Raw genomic sequence first — 20,904 nt, 5'->3', positions numbered from 1 at the left:
CTTAGGGGTTCCCTTACTCCATAAAAATAGCTTCCAAAGCTCCTCCATGAGAGCTCGCCCTTCAACAATTAAGAACATACAAGCAGTAAGTATCATCTTCAACTCATATCTTTATTGAAGAGGGTCTCTTGATTTCCTTATTTGAATTGAATACAAAATATTCATTCACCTAACATATTGATTAATCAAATAGCTATGTATAAATTGAGGTAAATTTTATTTTAATATTATGTTAATGTTGGCAATTGACACTCTATTGGTTAGGTTTCATTATGTTGTCATTGAGGGCAACATGATTTTGAGTTCCGGCTTCATATGGTGTACCGACGGGTACTTCACAGACTCTACACCGACACCGATAGGATAGAAGATTTCTTTGTTCACCGGCAATGAAGGTCGACATGGTATAGTTAAGGTTATCGGTATTGGAGGTCGACTTATCTTGGATCCGGCATTGACAACTTGTTTTATTGTTTATTCATTTATGTTATATGGCCGACATGTAATCTCATATTGCATATATCCTTGTAAGCCGACATAAGGCATAAATTTGTATAGCGTATATAGGGTAGATTGATTAGATCATTTTGTAATAAGGATAGACATGTGTAATGGACATGGAAATATAATATGATGTGAAATTATTCTAAGAGATTATGTATGTGAGGAATTCATTGTAAGGGTTATTTCGGTACAAAGGTTTAAGGTTTTAACCGGAACAAACAAAGCTTAAACCGGAACTCTATTCCGGCATAGAAGATGTTATCTTAGCAATTCACACTTCTCCAGATTGTTGTCTAGAATTTTATGTAGTCAGTGAGGCTCCTATTGTGATTGAGCAGTGTCCTCTAGGTTGTAAGCCTTCTTGCAAGTGCAGGCCCATCACATTGAACTTGTGACTGCAAATTCTAAGTCTGAAGATAACACACCATTAGCTTTCAAAAGGGTTGTGAGGAAGAAACCGAAAGAACCTAAGGTAGAAGCAAAGAAACAACCAGTTAGGAAGGTCACCATCAAGTTACCAACACAAAAGCAGGCACCTAAGGCCACATCAACAGCTGCATCCGGTACTATTAGAAGGAGGAAGAAGAGTGACATTTATTTGGCACTAGAGACTGATAATGTGACTATTATACCACCTATGACTTGTGCTAAAATTGTTGATGAAATTACTATGGATGGGATGCTGAAAAATGTTGTCTTATTATGATACATTAGAAGTTGATGAACATAGAGAGGTAGAGGAAGCAATTCTATTGTATTTGGATATCTATAAGAAAGCAATAATAGATATAGAAAATCAAATACCGGCATAATTATATAACATGTTGGATGCTAGAAAGTTATCTGCAATGCAAGAAGACAAACACATTAAGATGTGATAACTTTTAGCTATCTATGTTGCTATAACTCCAAATGAGATGGAAAAGACAATTGAGGCTGCAGATAGGAAGGTATTCAATAGAAAACATAGAATAAATAGCATGATGTTAGGAAGGATGAATGAGGTAATAAAAGAAACACAGAAGGCTTGGATCAAATTTTTGGGAGAACACAGAGGATTCTTTACTTCATCGGAGACCAAGACAGATATTGTAGATACACCGGTTGAAGGGAAAGGAAAGGGGATCATGGATACTCCACCCTCAGTTTTGAAGAATATCAAAATAGTGGAAATTGAGCCACCAGTAAATGTACAGACAAATACTGAGACACCAATTAATACTAAGAACATTGTACAAGATACTAACATTGAGGACAATTGTACTTTAGATACTAATGTACAGGTTGAGGATATTGTTCCTAGAGTGGAATTGGCAGTTGCATAGACTACACCAAGTGGCGAAGCCACCGATGCAAGTGAGGAGGTAATAAAGGATAAATCATCAGAGAAAATAGGGGAATTCGACAGGGAACTGTTAGAGTATTCGGGTATTTACTTGATTAATTAAACATTATTTGTTTAACTATTTAAGTTCCCTTTATCTCCTTTACACTTAAGCTAACTTTAAGTGCATATAATTAATTATCATGTGCAAACCTAGGTTTTCCCTTTTAGGGTTTCTTGACCTATGAAAGGTTGAGTTTTTTCTTTTCATTGTATGAAGAAGGATTATTATTGACAATACATTTTGGAGATTATTGAGCTCTCATCTTTTGGAGCATATTTTTTCTGTGTATTCTTTCCTTCTGTGATTTGCTTCATTGTTTTTCCTTGTAACAGGTTTTTCAGCTTGCAGAGATTATTTGGGCTCCTATGGTGTTGTATTTTCTCATCTCCTATATGGTATCAGAGCTTTAGATCTGCAGCTATCTGTTCTTGTTTTGAGATTTTTGGCTTTGGAAGCAGATCTGGGGTTTCAGAAAGTTTTTATGCACCTAGGGTTTGACCTTTTTTCTAAGCACTTTGGGCCTAAACAAACCTCACCATCGTGCTCAGAAGGCCCGAAAACCCCTATGGTCATATAAAATTCGACCTATTTTGGTTCCTGAGCCTCTGGGAGTATTTTTTTTCTCAGATTCGGTCGTACGACCTGGTACGCAAATCGAGAAAAAAATTCAATTTTTTTTTTTTTTGTTTTGCCTTTTTACGACATGCAGGCTGAAATTTAATTTTTGTAAAAAAAAGAAAAAAAAGCCTAAAAGGCGATAGTGTTTTTTTTTACCAAAAAAAAAAGAAAAAAAAATCAAATTTCTTTTTTTGGGGGGGTTTCCCACAGTACGCAGGGTACCATGGGGCCCCCTGCCGCTGCTGCAGATCTGTCAGGCTCGTACAGTAGCTGCCGACAGTCTTTTTCGGCCCCCGCGGCTCCCTGCTGGCCCCCAGCTCTCCGGCCCTCGCGGCTCCCTGCTGGCCCCCGCAGGCAGCCCCCGGCTCTTCGGCCCCCGCCAGCGCTTCCCCGGCCTCCGTTTGCACCTCGGCTCCCCATGCAGCTCCGCCCGCCGCTCACAGCTCCGCCTCGCTCGCCAGCCGCCGCCTGTAGCACCGCCCCGCCACAGCCCGCCGCCTCAACGGCCCTCGCCTGGCCCGACCTCCTCCCCTGCCTTGGCTTCGCCACTCGGCCACCACCGAAGCTCTACCTGGCCGCCACCGGTGCGCCACCCACTAGCCACCAGACCTCTTTTTTGGCCTTTTTCAGGGGGGGATTTGGTTTTTTCACCCTATCTTGGGCATACGGAGTCATTTTTTTGAAAACAAATAGGTGTCGGAAAGCTGGTTTCGAGGCCGACCTCATGGTGTTGGTATTTTTTTTCCAATTTTGCTGTTTGACTATGTTTTTTTCCAGTCAAAGTGAGGTCTATTTTTTGCACTCCGGGAGCCATAGAATGAGCATCTGACCTCCGTTTTTCAAAAAAATTATATTTTTGGAAAGTGTGTGCTATGTACTTTCCATCCATATGATTTTTATTTCCAGATTCTACTTCAGGAATATTTTATTCAGTTTTTTTCTTTTCAGCACTCTAGTGGATATCTTGGTTGTTTCAGGTCCTGGGATCTCTTCTCTGAGTAGGATGTCTCTATTTTGGTTCACGTTTCTATTTCTAATCTTCTTATCATTGTAGCTTGTATTTATGCAAACACACTGAGATAAAGTGCCATCATGCATTGTTTACTTGGAATCTTGCATATCTTGTGTCTTGTTGTACATGCACTATTGATCAAGTCCCATGAGGGGGTTGATGTTTGCCTGTTGTTTGCCATCTTCCTTTGTCAAGTGAGTGTTCCTTCCACGACATTCGCCTCATGATGATGTGTCTCAGCACCTTTGATGTTCTTGGTTCTTTGTCATGCAGTTGTTTTTTGTTATCCTTTTCAGTGTTCCTATCCCTCTCCCACTTCCGCATTATGGGGAGGTTTATCCTGTTGGTTCTACTGCTTCCATGGTTCGATTGATCAGCTCTTCAGGCTTTGGTTTCTCATGCCATCTGTATCTTCGATTTCAATTGTTTTTGCCTTGTTTGCCTCCTGATTCGAGTAGTGTCATTTGAGGGCACTCATGCAGATTACAATCTTCTCTACCTGGTCATGTTCTAGTTTAGTGGATCTTCTCCATATCAGCAGTTATTCTTTGACAGAGTTTGCAAGTTCTTCATGCTTTAGTGGTGTTCTTTTTATCTATTTTTGGAGTAGAGTTTTGTTCCCACGTGGTTTTCTCTATTTCTCCAGTTCATAGAGATTTCATTATATTTGGGTACCTGATCAGGCCTTGTTGTCGGGACCCATCTTTATTGCTTTCAGTAGTTGTTCTAGGTTTTAGCTTCTCCCTAAGTCTAGCTTAAGGGGGGGTGTTAGAGTATTTGGGTATTTACTTGATTAATTAAACATTATTTGTTTAATTATTCAAGTTCCCTTTATCTCTTTTACACTTAAGCTAACTTTAGGTGCATATAATTAATTATTTTAATTAATTATTATGTGCAAACCTAGGTTTTCCCTTTTAGGGTTTCTTGACCTATTAAAGATTGAGTTCTTTCTTTTCATTGTATGAAAAAGGATTATTATTGATAATACATTTTGGAGATTATTGAGCTATCATCTTTTGGAGCATATTTTCCCTATGTATTCTTTCCTTCTGTGATTTGCTTCATTGCTTCTCCTTGTAACAGGTTTTTCAGCTTGCAGAGATTATTTGGGCTCCTGTGGTGTTGTATTTTCTCAACTCCTATAGGAACCAGTTACTAGCACATCATTATTGACAATTGACACTTCTCTATATGAAAAGAAAACCATCACAGAGATGAGTCCCACATAACTAATGATGATGTTGCTCAGAAACTGATGAAGGAGGGAACCATAGATAAAGGGATTATAGATCAATCCATAATTGTTTTGCACAGAGTGGTCCCAGAGTGTAAGATTGAAAATGAAGCGATCCATTCCGACAAGCTTAAGGTAATAACTGAGCACATATCAAAAGACTTTCAATCCTTACAGCAAATCTCTAACCGACAAGCACTTGAAAAATTCACTCTGGCTAAGAGAGCCGCTTTTGATCAGATCATTGAGAGAGAGAAGAAAAAGATTGAGGAGAAGCTAATTTTGATAGAAAATTCTTTGAAACAATGTACTAATATATACAGGGTATGTTGCAATACTGAGATACTTACAACAAATGTAGATAAAAAGACAAAAGAGACATAGGAGAAGATTGCTAGTATTGCTAACTCTTTTGATGGACTAATTTCACTGACAACATCTATTGATGGACAAATTTTGACTTTGGAGAACCAAATTTTTGCTCTTGAAAGGGAAAGAGATAAAATCATTCAGAGAGCCAGAATTCTCAAAGGTTTGGTGAGTCCAAGATTGGATTCACTCTGTGTACATAAGAAGAAATGCATGGATATGTTCGGAAAGCCCACACCGACAGAAGTTAATGAGAAAGAATCACTTGCATATTTACTGAGTGGACTTGTATCTATCTCTGACACATTCAAAACCAGCTGGGATACTTATATGGAATTATTGGAGAAGGCTTATCCGGAAATCTTGAAACTGGTCAAGCTCCGGTAAGACATTTTTGGAGGTATTCAATATACAATACTTATTCTTTGATATATTGTTTTTGGGCATTGATGTCAAAGGGGGAGTAGTATATATGTGAAAAAGGATTGCATACATTAGGGGAGTTATAGATTTTTTTTGGAGTTTTTGGAGATATGGATCATTTTGTATTTTCAGCTCAAGGGAAGCAGGGCAGGATGAAACCGACAGTTGAAACCATGACCATTTTTCACATGAGTGTTGCCATCAATGCCAAAGGGGGAGATTGTTGGCAATTTACACTCTATTGGTTAGGTTTCATTATGTTTTCATTGATGGCAACATGATTTTGGGTTCCAACTTCATATGGTGTATTGGCAGGCACTTCACAGACTCTACACCGACATCGACAGAATAGAAGATTTCTTTGATCACCGAAAATGAAGGCCGACATGGTATAGTTAAGGTTATTGGTTTGGAGGTTGACTTATCTTGGATCCGACATTGACAACTTGTTTTAATGTTTATTCATTTATGTTATATGGTCGACATGTAATATGATATTGTATATATCCTTGTAAGCTGACATAAGGCATACATTTGTATAGGGTATATAGGGCAGATTGATTAGATCATTTTGTAATAAGGATAGGCATGTTTAATGGACATGGAAATGTAATATGATGTGAAATCATTCTGAGAGACTATGTATGTGAGGAATTCATTGTAAGGGTTTTTCCGGTACAGAGGTTTAGGGTTTTAACCATAACAGACAGAGCTTAAACCGGAACTGTTTTTTGGCATAGAAGATGTTATCTTAGCAGTTCACACTTCTCTGGATTGTTGTCTGGAATTTTATGTGGTTGTTGAGGCTCCTATTGTGATTGAGCAGTGTGCTCTAGGCTGTAAGCCTTCCTGCAAGTGCAGGCCCATCATATATTGTAATATCTCTTCATAGGGCCAGTGAATTGATATTGTGGGTCACAAATCCCACCGTGGTTTTTCCTCATTGAGGTTTTCCACATATAAATTTGTGTGTTATGATTCTCATTTATATGTTTGGCTTATTAGTTAATTTACTTCTTTCAATTATGTTTATACCGATATACCGGTTGGTGTATGAATGTTTTGTTAAGGCTAAAATCTACTATTCTGGTATAACATTGATTCAACCCCCCCACCCCTCTTAGTGTTATTGGTTTCCAACAGTTAATAGTTTAAGATGTGTATGCAAAAATCAAACAAATTGCTTTGCATGATCATTATTGTTTTTAAATTTATTTTCATAGAAGCTAAAGTTTCAGTTACAAAAATATGAATTTTAGGTATATAATTTTGCTATGTCAAAGTTACAAATTGCTTTTGTAATAACCCTTTTTGCAAATTCAATCAGATTTGATGGTTTCTCTAATTTTTACTTCAAATTTGTAAATATGAATGTTTTGGGAAATTGGGTATAAAGGAAATTTTTACCAAAACATCACTTAATGAACCTAAAACTCAATGCAACCAAAAACTTAGTCCATTACTATTATTGAAATAATTATTGATGCTAAATGAATTAAATAAGTCATAATGTCTTCTATAAAATACATTGGAAAGATCTTCCAAAACATGGTCTTAAACACTAAGGAAATCAATTTCAAACTTCAAATAAATCCTCCAAACTCTAGATAAATGTTTATATTAGAAATAAATTTGAAATAAAGCTTCCAATACAACATAAGAACAACAAAATATGTTGCTAACAACAAGACAAAAGCAGTTGGGGCGACCTATGACGAGCTGGTGACTAAGGCAGAGGATCTGCTGAAGAAAATTACTATGTAGTGTCTCCTTGGGTTCTTTATTGTTTAGCTGTTTTTTCTGTTCGCTGGTTTTTTGGACCAGTCGCTTTGTATGAGGACTCTATTTTCTCAGCTTTTTATTTTAACTATGTTGTAATGGTTTCGGGTCCTTAAAACCTATTTTTCATTCAATCAGAACAAGACAAAACTGAAATTAATCTTCTCCTCTAAGTACTCCAAACTCCAACAAACCCCTATAAACACCCCAAGAAAGCAACACAATTGCAAAGCTCTTCTAAACACATAAAATATTTGGGTGAGATTGCCTCTAGAGACTTTTAGGTCCACTTCCCTTGAGCCTCAATCTCTTTGATTTATCAGCCTTGAAGATTTCACCTTTTTGGTTTACTAGCCTCCAAAGGAAAACAACTTTCGCCTGTTGAAAATGACTAGATAGAATTAATGATAGTTGCAACTCAAATTAAATAAATAAAAATATTTTTAAACACAATTCTGGGTGCTCAAATCCATGCCTAGGAGGAAAAGTGTTGAATTTTAAAATTGAAACATTCACTTGTCCTTTGTTCACCAACTCTTAACATTCTATTTTGAACTGCTGACTTAATCTCCTTATTTAATTATTTTTATTTTTACTTCATAAACCAAACTTGCCATTTCCAAACTCATAACCCCTTTTATATTTTAGCAACAATTCAAATTAATTATCATTAATTAAAATTTCCTTTTGGCAATTAGACTTTCTCGGTTTATTTGTAGGTTTCGATTGACTATTTTTAAATAAATAGACTTGTTATAAATAGTAAGCTGCTAAATTTAGAAAGGAGACATGACAACTTTACTAAATGTGAATATATTAGATATTTTAGTTTTCATGTATAAAGTTGAAATCTTTTAAACTTTATAAACACAAAATCTCTAAAATTATTACATCTTTTCTAGATTATTTCTTTCATAGAAAACAATTAGGAGTCTCTTATATTATCACATCACCTTAGAAAAATATCAAATAGATGATAGACAAGTATTTATGGCTTTGTTTGAGATAAAGAGATGAATGCGATGTTTGACCAAAAATACTATAAATTCTATCAACTATATGATAACACTTCTAGGTGATATTACTAGTTCATACTTATTTCAAAATTCACATAAAACTACTTGCAATGCTAAAATTTAAATACTAAACCTAAATAAATAACTAAATCGAACCACCTTATTATAACTCCTAAAAATAAAATACTTTTGCTTGCTTGCTTCTATTCTTTTGGAAAAAATACCTTCCTCCAAGCTAAAAAATCCACACATCCGATAATACCCACAAGGGCCTAAAATTGATAGTTGTATGGCCATATATTAATTTTTTTGAAAGTGTAATGTCAATTTTTTTTAATCAATAAATGCTTTTAACTAGAGCTATGAACTAGGGAGGCCACATTTTTTAGGTACCTCATCCTTAGACATGTTCAACATTACCACCCTTATTTCTCCTCTATCATCCCAATGCTTACTCTATCTCCTAATTTATTTTATCTCTTCTTTCCCCTTATCTCTCTGTGTTGGCCTCTCTATAATTATCTAACCCTACCTCTCCATTCTCAAGCTCCTCTTTATCACTAATTGTGATCTCCTCATCACTCCATATCTCCTTATATCTCAGTCGCGTAGAGATCCTTATTACTCCTTTCGATCTCCTTATCACTCCACATCTACGCTGCCACCTCTTATCACTCCTGTCTACACCTATTGGTCACCTTTTCATGCCCTTCCTTCGTCACGTGTGTGGTACCATTCTCCTTTACATGTTCATGTCCTTGTTGCTAGCACTAAACTCCCACCACTGTTGACACACCACCATTCTCTTTCTACCATTGATTCACCATCTATGTGCTTTGTCAATCATCTCTGAATTGGCCTGTGTGGGAGTCGAACTAAGGACCCAATATCAACACTGGGCGTGCAACAACCATTGCATTGGTGGTCAACCCTCGTGTAATGAAAAATAAATTATACGTTGTAATTAGGCTCACTTTAGCATTGACCTTAATCTTTTATTCAATCATTTTAACCCATCCTTGGCCTTTTACCCACTTCCAATTTCGTGTTGTGTTGTATTTTTGTATGTTCAACCTTGTTTCATATGTATGTGTTCCCCTATATTTATTTTATGTTTTGTACCCATCTTGTGAAGTTTTTGAGTGCGTTGTGCTTGGACACCCATAAGACGTGCTTTTGTCCTTTAACTATACAATCATACAGTATCTAATTTTTTGACTTACCAAAGACCCTTCAACTTCCATAAGTTTCTTTTTAACTGTTGTATGCCTAATGTTTGAAAGTCCAATAATCACATCTATATTTTGAATGTCTATTAGAGCTTCCCTCTTATTATTTTAGGATGGATATTTAATCCTCACATGCATGCTTGTTCTCTTTAATGCAATCTATAACATTTTACAACACTCTAGACATCACGTTACAATATTCTAGAACTTTTTTGTACCTCCTTGGTCTCATGAGCATCCTCTATTGTCATTGTGAAGATCAATTTGCTATTCTTTGTTCTTCTCTATTTGTTTTCTCTTTAGCAATTCCTTGTCTCCTTTAACTTGTACAACTATCACCTCCTTTATCCTAATATATACACCGTAGTCACAAAATTGCATCCTTATGCAAATTCATGCTTATCTAGGCCCCATTTTAGCGAACCTGGACTTTAGTGCCCAATCTGCTTGACCCAACTCAATTTTGTATATGTTTTTAGCTTCCTTGCCCCATTTAGGACCTCAGGTCCCAATTTGGGCTTGCTTTGGAGGGAGCATGGTGCCTAGGATGCCCCACTCCCCTTAGTTTGGCCCCAAATTGAAATCAGACAACGGGCAACTTGATTTAGTGGGAAATATTTTCTCGTGTCTACTTGCTTCGTGTTTTGCACCCCAAAATGCTTAAGAGATATATATAAGCAAGCTATCCTTCCTCATTTTGGGATCTAATCTAATATATCTATCATCTATCAACTATAAGGATGATGACATTATACTAAATTCTCAAGAGCAAGTGATCAAGCATCAAGGCATTTATGGCAGATATAGGCATTTTTTATGGCCTCTATGATCTTCTCTTTCTAAGTCAACATCAAGCATCTTCATGATCACTTTGAAACAAATAAATCCTATAAAGGTATAATCATTTAAATTTTAGCTCTAGCCTCTGCTACCTAATAGCATGCTTTCTATTTCAATTCTAATTCAATTAAATTTCAAGGTTAATTCCTAAACTTTTGCAATTTGTCAGAGCCAAAACTGATGGGAGCGGGGTGCCCTGGGCAATTGAGTCTCGGGTGTGGGATAAGCTAGGCGATTGAGTCCCTACACTTTTGCCTCAAATTTGGACTCCAGGTTAGTTACAATATATACTTTCACATACTTTTCCAAAATTGGGTTTTGAGTTTATTGTCTTCTTATACATGCAAAAAACTATTATTTTAGCTTACTTGCTCCTAATTCATTAATTCTTCCTTACAATTTGCATAGTCACTTTCAACTCAACAACGAAAGACCATTGCATCCACTTTGTGCTTGAGCCATCTTGAGTCTAGTGGTTCATTCTCCTTCCAAATATAATCAAAGCGGAAATAGGCCTAATTTCCTAGTTTGTGTGCATTAAGTTAGTGACCCTGTTCCCTCCCACATTACATACACTAAAGTGTTTCTCTTGATAGACCAATGATTAACACTTAAATATCTATCTATTTTACTATTGTTGTTTTCAAAAAATTTAAATATGCTTAGTGTTTAAGAGCACACATTCTCTCATCTTTCCTCGTTTCTTTATTTGTCTATGGAGGTTGAAAGCCCAAATCAAGGGCTTGACTTAAAGGCATGCTCCTTATTAGTCACCGCCTTTCCCCCCTTCTTAGCTTGAAAGTGTTTGAACACTTCCAAATGCATAGAGGAATGTGTGTGTGTGTGTGTATACCCACACATATACACATATGTATATGTGTGTGTGTGTGTGTATACCCACACATATACACATATGTATATGTGTGTGTGTGTGTGTGTGTGGAGTTAGCGATTTCTTAATTTTTATACATTTTTGGTAAACCTAGTAGTTTGATATTATTATCTTGTATACTTGCATCTAGTGTTGGATAGATTTTGGGAACATTCCCGAGTTTTGTATTTGTCATGGACAATAATGCAAAAGTAGGACTACAACACATCTTGAATGATAATATAAAATTAAGACAATATTGTGATGTGCCACTATCCAAACCAATGAACTTCTCGAGTTGGTTTCTAGATTCTTTATCATTTCAACATTTCTACTCTATAATAATTTTTTTTTTTTTTTCTTTTCCCTTCTATTATTTGTAGTTTCCTCATAACCCTAACCCAACTCACATGATATGATGTAAAGTTTAACATAACTTATGTTTTACACAAAGACTATATTAAATGAAAGAAGACACTATTTAAAATTATATAAGATCATAGTGAAATATACATCTAATTTTGCCGAAGGCATTCCCTATATGAAATGTGCAATCTACTTTTTGAAATCAATGATTCACAATTGATTAGAAGGATGCAAGATGATTGAATTGATCTCAATTGTATGTTTATATTTATATTAATTTTTTTTTTTAATTATGATAAAAAAATTTAAAATATATTTTACTATTATTAATTAGAAAAAGAATGTGCATAAAAAGAAAAATCTATCTTTTACTATTTTCTTCTTTTGATAAGAATATCTTTTAATATTATATTCTTTTATTAAAATGTTCTCTTTTTTTAAAATTTTAAAAATGAAAAAGAAAAAAAATTCAAAAAAGAATTAGCTACTTTCTTCTTCTTTTTTAAGGATTAATTTTTCATGAAGTTTGAAATTTATTTTAATTGTTTATATCTTTTTATGAAATTACTAATTGTAGACACCTAAAATTGTCATACCCTAATTAAATTAATATTTTATTTATTTAATTGGTCTCACTTCTTCTATTAATTAAATGGATTTTTATTTATTTAATTAATTCATTAGCTTTTCCCCCCCATGACATTTGTCATTCATCTCTTAATTTGTCTTTAACCACCTCCTTCATATTTTGGCATTTTCTATACCCACCCTTTAATCTTAGCCGACCATTTATCCTTCCACTTCTTAATCCTATCCCTCCATTTTCTAGGGTACTCTTTATATAAGAGGATCCTTTCATCCTTATCAATCCTAACTAATGCGTCTAATCAACCTTCATGCGATCAACCAATCAAGTGTCTACACAACCACAATCCATTCTTTATTGAGCTCTCGTGTACAATACAAAATCTGAGAGCAACCATATCAAAGCAAGATCGATGGAGAAAGGAAACAATGGAGATCAAACCCTACTAAGCATGTGAACGACATACTCTTTTATGTTTTGTTGTTTTGCATGTTTTAGGTTCTTCATTGGTGTATGGTGGATTTTAGTTATAGAACTAGGGTTTTATGTGTTTGAATCTTATTTGGTTTTACGATAATTTATCATTCCATTTTCACCGTATACACTAATAGTAATTAAGATTTAATAGAATTAGTTTAGTTTATAATTATTTATCTTACTCAAATATTAATTATTGTAGAATAATTATATTTTGAATTGATAAGAATATATTTTAATTTTATTTTCTTCTATTAGGATATTCTATCTTGTTTTTTATTAGTTTATTCTAATCATCATCATATTCTTCTTCTTCTTCTTCTTTTAAAGTTTAATTTCCATTAATAAAAAAATTAATTTTAATTATTTTTGTCTTCTTATGAAATTACATAATAATTAAAAGAAGATAGAATTAATTTAAATTGTAATTTTTATCTTATTAAATTTCAATTTATTATAGAATAATATCTTTAATTTATTAATCATATTTATATAATAAAATAAGTTTCAACTGAGCCTAAATTAAAAGTTTAGAGTGAGAGATCAAGAGAGAGAAACTAACCTTTGATTACTTGTTTCAACCAATAATTTAAGGATATCATGTGTCCTTGGGGAGTTGCTTAGGGTAGCATGTCATTTGAATATTATCTCGATCTTTATCTCTATCCCCTATTTATATTTCCTTACCCTTGTTTGTATATCTCTCTTCCCCCTCTATCCTTCCCACTGTATCCATCTATATATCTCCCTCTTTGTATCCCTCTCTTTCTGTGCCCGTCTTTCTTACGTCTCCCTCATTTTACATCTCTCTACTTCTCCTCTAGCCTCTCTTTATTTCTCTACCTCTCTCCCCTTCTCTATCTATTTATATATATCTTTCTCCCTCTCTATATCTATCTCCATATCTCTCTCACCCACACACACATTCCTTGTTTCTCCCTCCCTATCTCTATATCTCTCTCACTCACATTGGCACAAGCTCTCTAATTCTTTATCTCTATCTCCATCTCTATCTCCGTCTCTCTCTAATACACTCCTCTCCCTTCATCTCTCCTACTCTCTCTCTATACACCATTTCCTATACCTTCATCTTCATCTTTATCTTTATCTTTATCTTTATCTTTATCTTTATCTTTATCTCTCTATCTCCCTCTTTCGATCTCTATTTCTCCCTCTCCCTCTTTCTCTCACTCTCTCTCACCATGTCTCTATTTAACAAGTTATATCTACTTTGTCTCTCCTTTCTATTCCTATTTCCACCTCCCTCCCCCCCCCCTCTCTCTCTCTCTCCCTCTAACTCATACACACACAACTTATTTTTCCCTCCCTATCTCTATCTCTATCTCTCTATCTTTCACGCTCTCTATCTCTCTCCCTCTCTCCAAACCTTTCTCTATTACTTGTCCCTATCACCTTCTTTCTCTCACTCTTTCCTCCTCCATCTCTATTTCCATATATCTCTATCCCTCTTGCTATCAATATATCATTATCTCCACCTCTCTCTATTATTCACTCCATCTCTCTTGTACTATATCTTTTTCTCTGTATTTCTCTCCATCTCCCTCTTGCTACTCTCTCTATCTCTCTCCCTATCCCTCTTTGTCAATCTATATTGTCCTTTATCTATATCACTCACTCTTCCTCTCTCTCTCCTCTCTCTATCTCTTTCTATCCATATCTTTCTCTATCTCCATCTCCTTACTTTCAGTATTTTCCAAATTGAAAAATCCCCCAAAAACATTATTTTCAAAGCTAAATCATTCATATCAAATCCTTGAACTTGCACAAATTTGTTATTATCTTCAAGTGAATGTGTAAGGCCCCTTGGGTTATTAGTAAACTCATTAACTGATTGAGTCACATCTAGGCTTAAAGGAACCTTGAAGTTAGTCATTTGAACTTTTTCGCAATCTTAGCACATGGTATAACTTTGATCAAGAGAGAATAGAGTGACCATTGGTAAACTTTATTCGGTGTTAGACGTAGTCCTAAAAAACAAGTCAACAGGTAGTATCTATTGGTTTCTTTATTTTTGTAGTTTTTTCATAGTTTGCTTTTCTTTGTTGTTGTTGATGAAAGTTGGCCTATTGGTTGTTAGTAATAGATATAATCAGTTTTTGCAATGGTTTAAAGATATCTAATGGGAGGTCTTTTTTTTTTGTTCTAGAGACATTTTGGGTAGTGTTGGTTTCTGTTAGGATTGTTGTACTAGTTTGGGGTAGTTGTAATGACCAGACAAATGATATTTCTCAGACTGATGTAATATTTTTAATACTTTTATATAATTGGGTGCAACTCCTTAGTCGCTTTTGAATGATAAAGTGATAATAATTGAAACCACAAATTTGATTGGTATCTGAATGTGATTACACAAAAGTGATTTATTGATTCATAAATATCAATGACAAAATGACCTTCTATGAGCATGCAACATGTTGGGCCTCAACCATTTGAATACAATTTAGATCAAGATCCTTTATAATTTAAAAGCTCAAGTCTATGGTTGATGTTCTACGCTTTTTCTAGCCTTCACTAGCTATTTTTGCCTCTTTCTATCTATGCTCTTCTTTCCTCAAATGATATTGTACTTCCTTTCTATAGGTGGTTGTAGAATGGTATGTGCCTTATGAAAACATAGTACATTTACCTAAGCAAATGCAATAAAGATCAATGCTCCTAATATTCAAATGATTTGATTTGCAGCTGGCCTTAGTTTTAGGATACGATGCTTCACCTTTGGCTTTTTGTAGCATGTTGGTTCAATAGTATCATTTTGTACATGAACCCTCTCAGGACTTAGAAATTGGTGTGAGATTCAAAAGTTTGTTGCAAGTCCAAAACAAGGTTCTAATATATATTGTATGATTTGGTATCGGTCCTCAAGATGAGAAACATAGATGTGGTGAACGTAAATGCTTTATAAGGCTTGTATTCTTGACCACGCCTTAAAATATGCAAGTGAAAAGAACTTTTCCATGAAATACAAATGATTGTGCTTATGACAGATATGGAAGTTGAACAAACAAATAAAAATTCTATGAGATGTGTCATGAATTTGCCACACTTCATTAGAAAACAACTAGGAAAATTTGAAAATATCTACACAATAAACAAATGGTAAAAGAAAATATTTTTGATCGATACATGATTGCTTGTAGACTTGAGATGTCATTGCATATATATTTTAGGTAATTTAAAAGTGATTCCCTAACTTGGGGTTAATTAGAGGGAAACCAAAATGGTTCATCTTAGTTGAAGATATCCACATGGACTATTGAATAGGCCTTTCTATCTAGTTTATTATATATTCTTCATGTTTTATATTTATAGTGATTCTTCTAATTCTATTGTCTAGTATTACTTCATTTTATCTATTTACATTGTTAGTGTTGACTTTCTTCACTTTGTCTCCACTGCATGTTTTCTATTTATTGCCCTTCATAATACTCATATATCTGCAATTTTAAATACTAGTGATCAAGTCTTTCAATAACTCCACTTTATATGTATTTGTTGGATTGAACATTTTAATGATTTAATAAGGTCCAAATTTCTTCTTTTTCAATTTATTATATGTTCTAGCAGCAAATCTCCCTTTTCTTAAATATAAGACAACACTACTTCATCTTGTACCTCATATTTCTTATGTCTCCTCTTTATATATGTATTCTTCTTATACTTCATATTCATTTTTTTCAATTGAACTCTTTCCTCTTTATGTAGGTTCTTCATATGCTGTATATAATCTTTTGCAATAACCCTCTAAATATGACTTGTGGTGAAATCTCTTAACTATATACATTTTTCACATTATATTAATACTTCAATTGATGTTTTTCTTGTACTCTTGTTTATCAAATTACTGCATGAAAAATTAAGCTTGTGGTAATGCCTGTTGGTATTATGGATGCGTTGCATTGGTTTTGTCATTGATGTCAACACTTGTCAAACACTTGAGAACACTTGGAGATCTTTGGTTATTTTCACCGACATGTTCAATGACTTGTGCACAGTCACCGGTATCTAGTTCACCGACAGGTTATATTGTTCACCGACACTGAGGATGATTTGTTATCATCTCGAGATTACTTGGTTATGTCGAAGACATCGTTTGGACACTTGGTTTTGGTGATTTGGTCATTGATCTAATCAGGTTTGCATATTTGTTGTTACCAACAAATAGGTCTAGGTTATGGACCGACAAGCATTATCTATTCCGGATCAACACGACACATTATGGAGATGATTTGTTATTATTGTAAATGCATTGAGCCGACATCATGCATTGCATATTGATTCATTTGTAATTGATTTTATTGTAATATCTTAGTGAGCCGACCTACACATTTGGTCTTAGGTTTTGGTATATATGTAAAATCTCATTTATGAGATTAAGTAGTAGAGGAGTGTGAAAAAGGATTGTAATAAGGTATATGCGAATATAAGCAGAGCTATACACACAGACATCATTTAAGATTCAAGGAGGATTTTGAAGAAGACAATCAAAGCTTAACCGGTACTGAATCCAACATATGAAGATGCTATTTTGAGCAGTACATTATCACTGGATTTAACCATCCAATTGTAGTCAGTGTGACTCCCATTTTGTGATTGAGCAGTGAGCTCTAGGTAGTTGGCCTTTTTGCACATGCAGACCCCATTTGTACACACATACTATCTGCAGTAGTATCATCTAATTGTGGGTAAGGTTTCCCACCGTGGTTTTTCCCCTTACAGGGTTTCCATGTACAAATAACTGTGTTAAGTGTTATTTGTCTTTATGTTTCATGCATTAAACTTTACCGGTACTGTTATTAACTGCTAAACTGTCTACCGACATTAAAGTTTGGTTGACCGGTATTATGCACTAAGTTTGGTTAAGTTAGTTTTGGTTTAAAATTAATAGACAACCGATTTGTGCCCCCCCGCCCCCCCATCTCAGTTGCCTCCGGGACCTAATAATTGGTATCAAAGGTTAGTCCTCTTTTTGCAGAAGTTTAACAACTTGAGGAGGTCCTATGTCTACTAACTATTTCAGGAAGGACAGTCCAAAGCTTGATGGAACCAACTATGGTATATGGAAGATCATAATAGAGACACATTTGAATTGCATTGGAAATGACATATGGGATGTTACAAAGAATGGCTATATTGCTCCTACTCAAGGTCAACCTACTCCACCAACCTTGGCTAAAGATGAGGAAAATGATTGCAAAGAAAGAGAAACACTTTTGAGCGCATTGTCAGATTAACAAATCATGGGATTATCAGATTGATCTATTGCTAAAGCTATTTGGGATAAATTGGAGACATTGAATGAAGGTGATACCACTGTCAAAATTGCAAAAGTGGAATGCTTCCGGGTTAGGTATGAAAATCTGAAAAATGGAAGAAGATGAAAGGATTTATGCTTTTATGGAAAGAGTTAATGAAATTGTTTTGGGTATACAATGTTGTGGAGGATCCTTAAGTGAAGATGAAATTGTTTCTAAAGTTTTAGGAGCTTTGCCACCGACATACAAAATGAAAGTAACTGTTATTAATGAATTGAAAACAATGCCTAATGCATCAGTATCTAGAGATACTTTGGTTGGAAAACTTTCAACTTTTGAACTTGAGGAATTTGGTCCCATTGCTACAATTAAGACAGATTTGGTTTTCAAAGCGAGATCATCTGCATCATCATCATCATCATCATCTAAAAAATCTGATTGGAAAGCACTCTATGCTAGAGAACTTGAAGAAATCAGAAGAGAGAATGAAGAACTTGAAGAGCTTGAAGCACTATTTGCAAGGAAAATGCCTAAAGGTCTAGTTGGAAGTAAGTATGAAGGTAAGACACCATTTAAATGTTTTAACTACAATAAAATTGGTCATATGGCATCTAGGTGTCCTGATAGACATACAAGATTGAAAGAAGAAGTTAAAAGAACATACAAGCCTAACCCTGAATATCAAAGGTACATATTTAAGAAGAATAGAGACAAATCATGTTACTATGCTGATGAAGGAGTTACTGATGATTCTGATGAGGAACCGATGAACAATGGATGAGCTTTTGTTGCTATAACAGAAGATCAACCGACACCTACTGTTCAATCGGTAGAGCAGGCCCTGACAGCTAAGATTGAAGAAAAGGATGAATGGATCATTGATTCCAAATGTTCACATCATTTGACTGGTGATAAGAGTAAATTCTTAACATTTCAAAAATACAATGGAGGTCTAGTAAGATTTGGAGATGACGACTTGTTTGATCAGAGGAAAAGACACTATATCTTTTGATGGTAAGCACAATACTGATAATGTTTACTATGTTGAAGGTTTGAAGCATAAACTTTTGACTGTTGGTCAATTAGTTGAAAAGAGATTTCAATTACAATTCAAAAATGGTAAATGCAAAATCATGAATAAAACTGGTTTGGAAATTACAACCGGTAATCAGACTAGAGGTAATATCTTTCATTTGAATAATAATGAGAAGACATGCTTGATTGCACATATTGATGAAAGTTGGTTATGGCATAAGAGACTGTGTCATGTAAATTTTGATTGAATTGTGAAAATCAGTACAACTAAGGCAGTAAGAGATTTACCTAAGATTGTTAAACCTCACAATCCGGTATGTAAGGAATGTCAATTTGGAAAGCAAGTTAGAACAACTTTTAAGAGTATTCCAGAAAAATCCAATAATGTTGTTGAATTAATTCATACTGATTTATGTGGTCCAACAAGAACTAGAAGTTTACAAGGAGATAGATATTTTATGCTAATCATTGATGACTATTCTGGAATGTGTTGGGTTACTTTTCTCAGGGAGAAATCAGAAGCCTTTGGGAAATTCAAACTATTCAAGGTAATGGTAGAGAATGAAACTGGTAAGAAAATCAAATGCTTGAGATCAGATCAAGGAGGTGAATTCACATCTAAGGAATTTAATACATTCTGTGAAGTGAATGGAATCAAAAGACAATTATCAACACCTCGGACACCCCAACAAAATGGAGTTATGGAAAGAAATAACATAACTATTTTGGATGCAGCTAGAAGCATGATATCAGAAGCAAACCTACCTCATGTGTATTGGAGAGAAGCAGTCAATACAACTGTTTATACATTCAACAGAGTTCACATCAAAGGTGAAACCGGTAAGACCCCTCATGAACTATGGTTTGGTAATACTCCTACTCTTAAATATTTTAGAATATTTGGAAGCAAATGTTATATTAGGAGAGATGATTATATTGGCAAATTTGATCCTAGAAGTGATGAAGGAATATTTCTTAGTTATTCATCTAAGAGCAAGACATATAGATGTTCTAATAAGAGATTGCAGAAAATCATTGAAAGTGCAAATGTGAAGATTGATGAATAGTTTAGAAAGTCTATAGACTCTGAACCGACAGTTGAGATAATCACAAATGAATCTACTATGAGTACACCCGTACAGAATGTTGATTCAGTCACACCGACATCATCTGAGAATTCTACAGTGACTAAAGAACAACAACAAGTGAACACACCCATGTATGTAAGATTGAATCACTCTGAAAGTCAGATAATTGGGAATAAGTATCAAGGAGTTATGACTAGAGGAAGACTGACAAATGAAGAGGTATGTCTAATTTCTCAAATTGAACCAACTACTATTAATGAGGCATGTGAATATAAAAATTGGATTAAGACTATGGAAGATGAATTGGAACAAATTGAAAAGAATAACACATGGACATTGGTTCCCCCGCCTAAAAATAAAAATGTAATTGGAACTAAATGGGTATTCAGAAATAAACTTAATGAAGATGTTAAGGTAATTAGAAACAAAGCAAGATTAGTGTGTAAAAGATATTCACATAAAGAAGGAATTGATTATAATGAAACCTTTGCACTGGTAGCTAGAATTGAGACAGTCAGATTATTCTTGGCTTTTGTAGCACACAAGAACTATAAAGTATATCAAATGGATGTTAAATGTGCATTTATGAATGGTGATCTTGAAGAGGAAGTTTACATTGAACAACTTGATGGATTTTCTTTGACAGATGACAAAGATATGGTTTGCAGGTTAAGGAAAGCTTTATATGGATTGAAGCAAACTCCTAGAGCTTAGTATGCTAGATTGGACAAATATCTTTTGAAGCTTGGTTACACTAAAGGTAATGCTGACAACAACTTATATTACAAAGTGA

The 20,904-nt window shown here is 34.6% G+C and overlaps 1 protein-coding gene across 1 annotated transcript; it reads left to right on the top strand.

Moving 5' to 3' along the window:
• The first annotated feature begins 2,733 nt into the window (after positions 1-2,733).
• On the top strand, positions 2,734-16,473 carry LOC131061272 (36.4 kDa proline-rich protein-like). Its single transcript, XM_057994855.2, has 2 exons — positions 2,734-3,094; positions 16,439-16,473. The coding sequence occupies exons 1-2, from the start codon at positions 2,734-2,736 to the stop codon at positions 16,471-16,473; spliced, it is 396 nt and encodes a 131-aa protein (XP_057850838.1).
• Positions 16,474-20,904: the final 4,431 nt, after the last annotated feature.

The sequence above is a fragment of the Cryptomeria japonica genome, chromosome 11 (assembly GCF_030272615.1).
Source record: "Cryptomeria japonica chromosome 11, Sugi_1.0, whole genome shotgun sequence".
NCBI lineage: Eukaryota > Viridiplantae > Streptophyta > Pinopsida > Cupressales > Cupressaceae > Cryptomeria > Cryptomeria japonica.
This window is presented reverse-complemented; position numbering and strand designations above follow the sequence as displayed.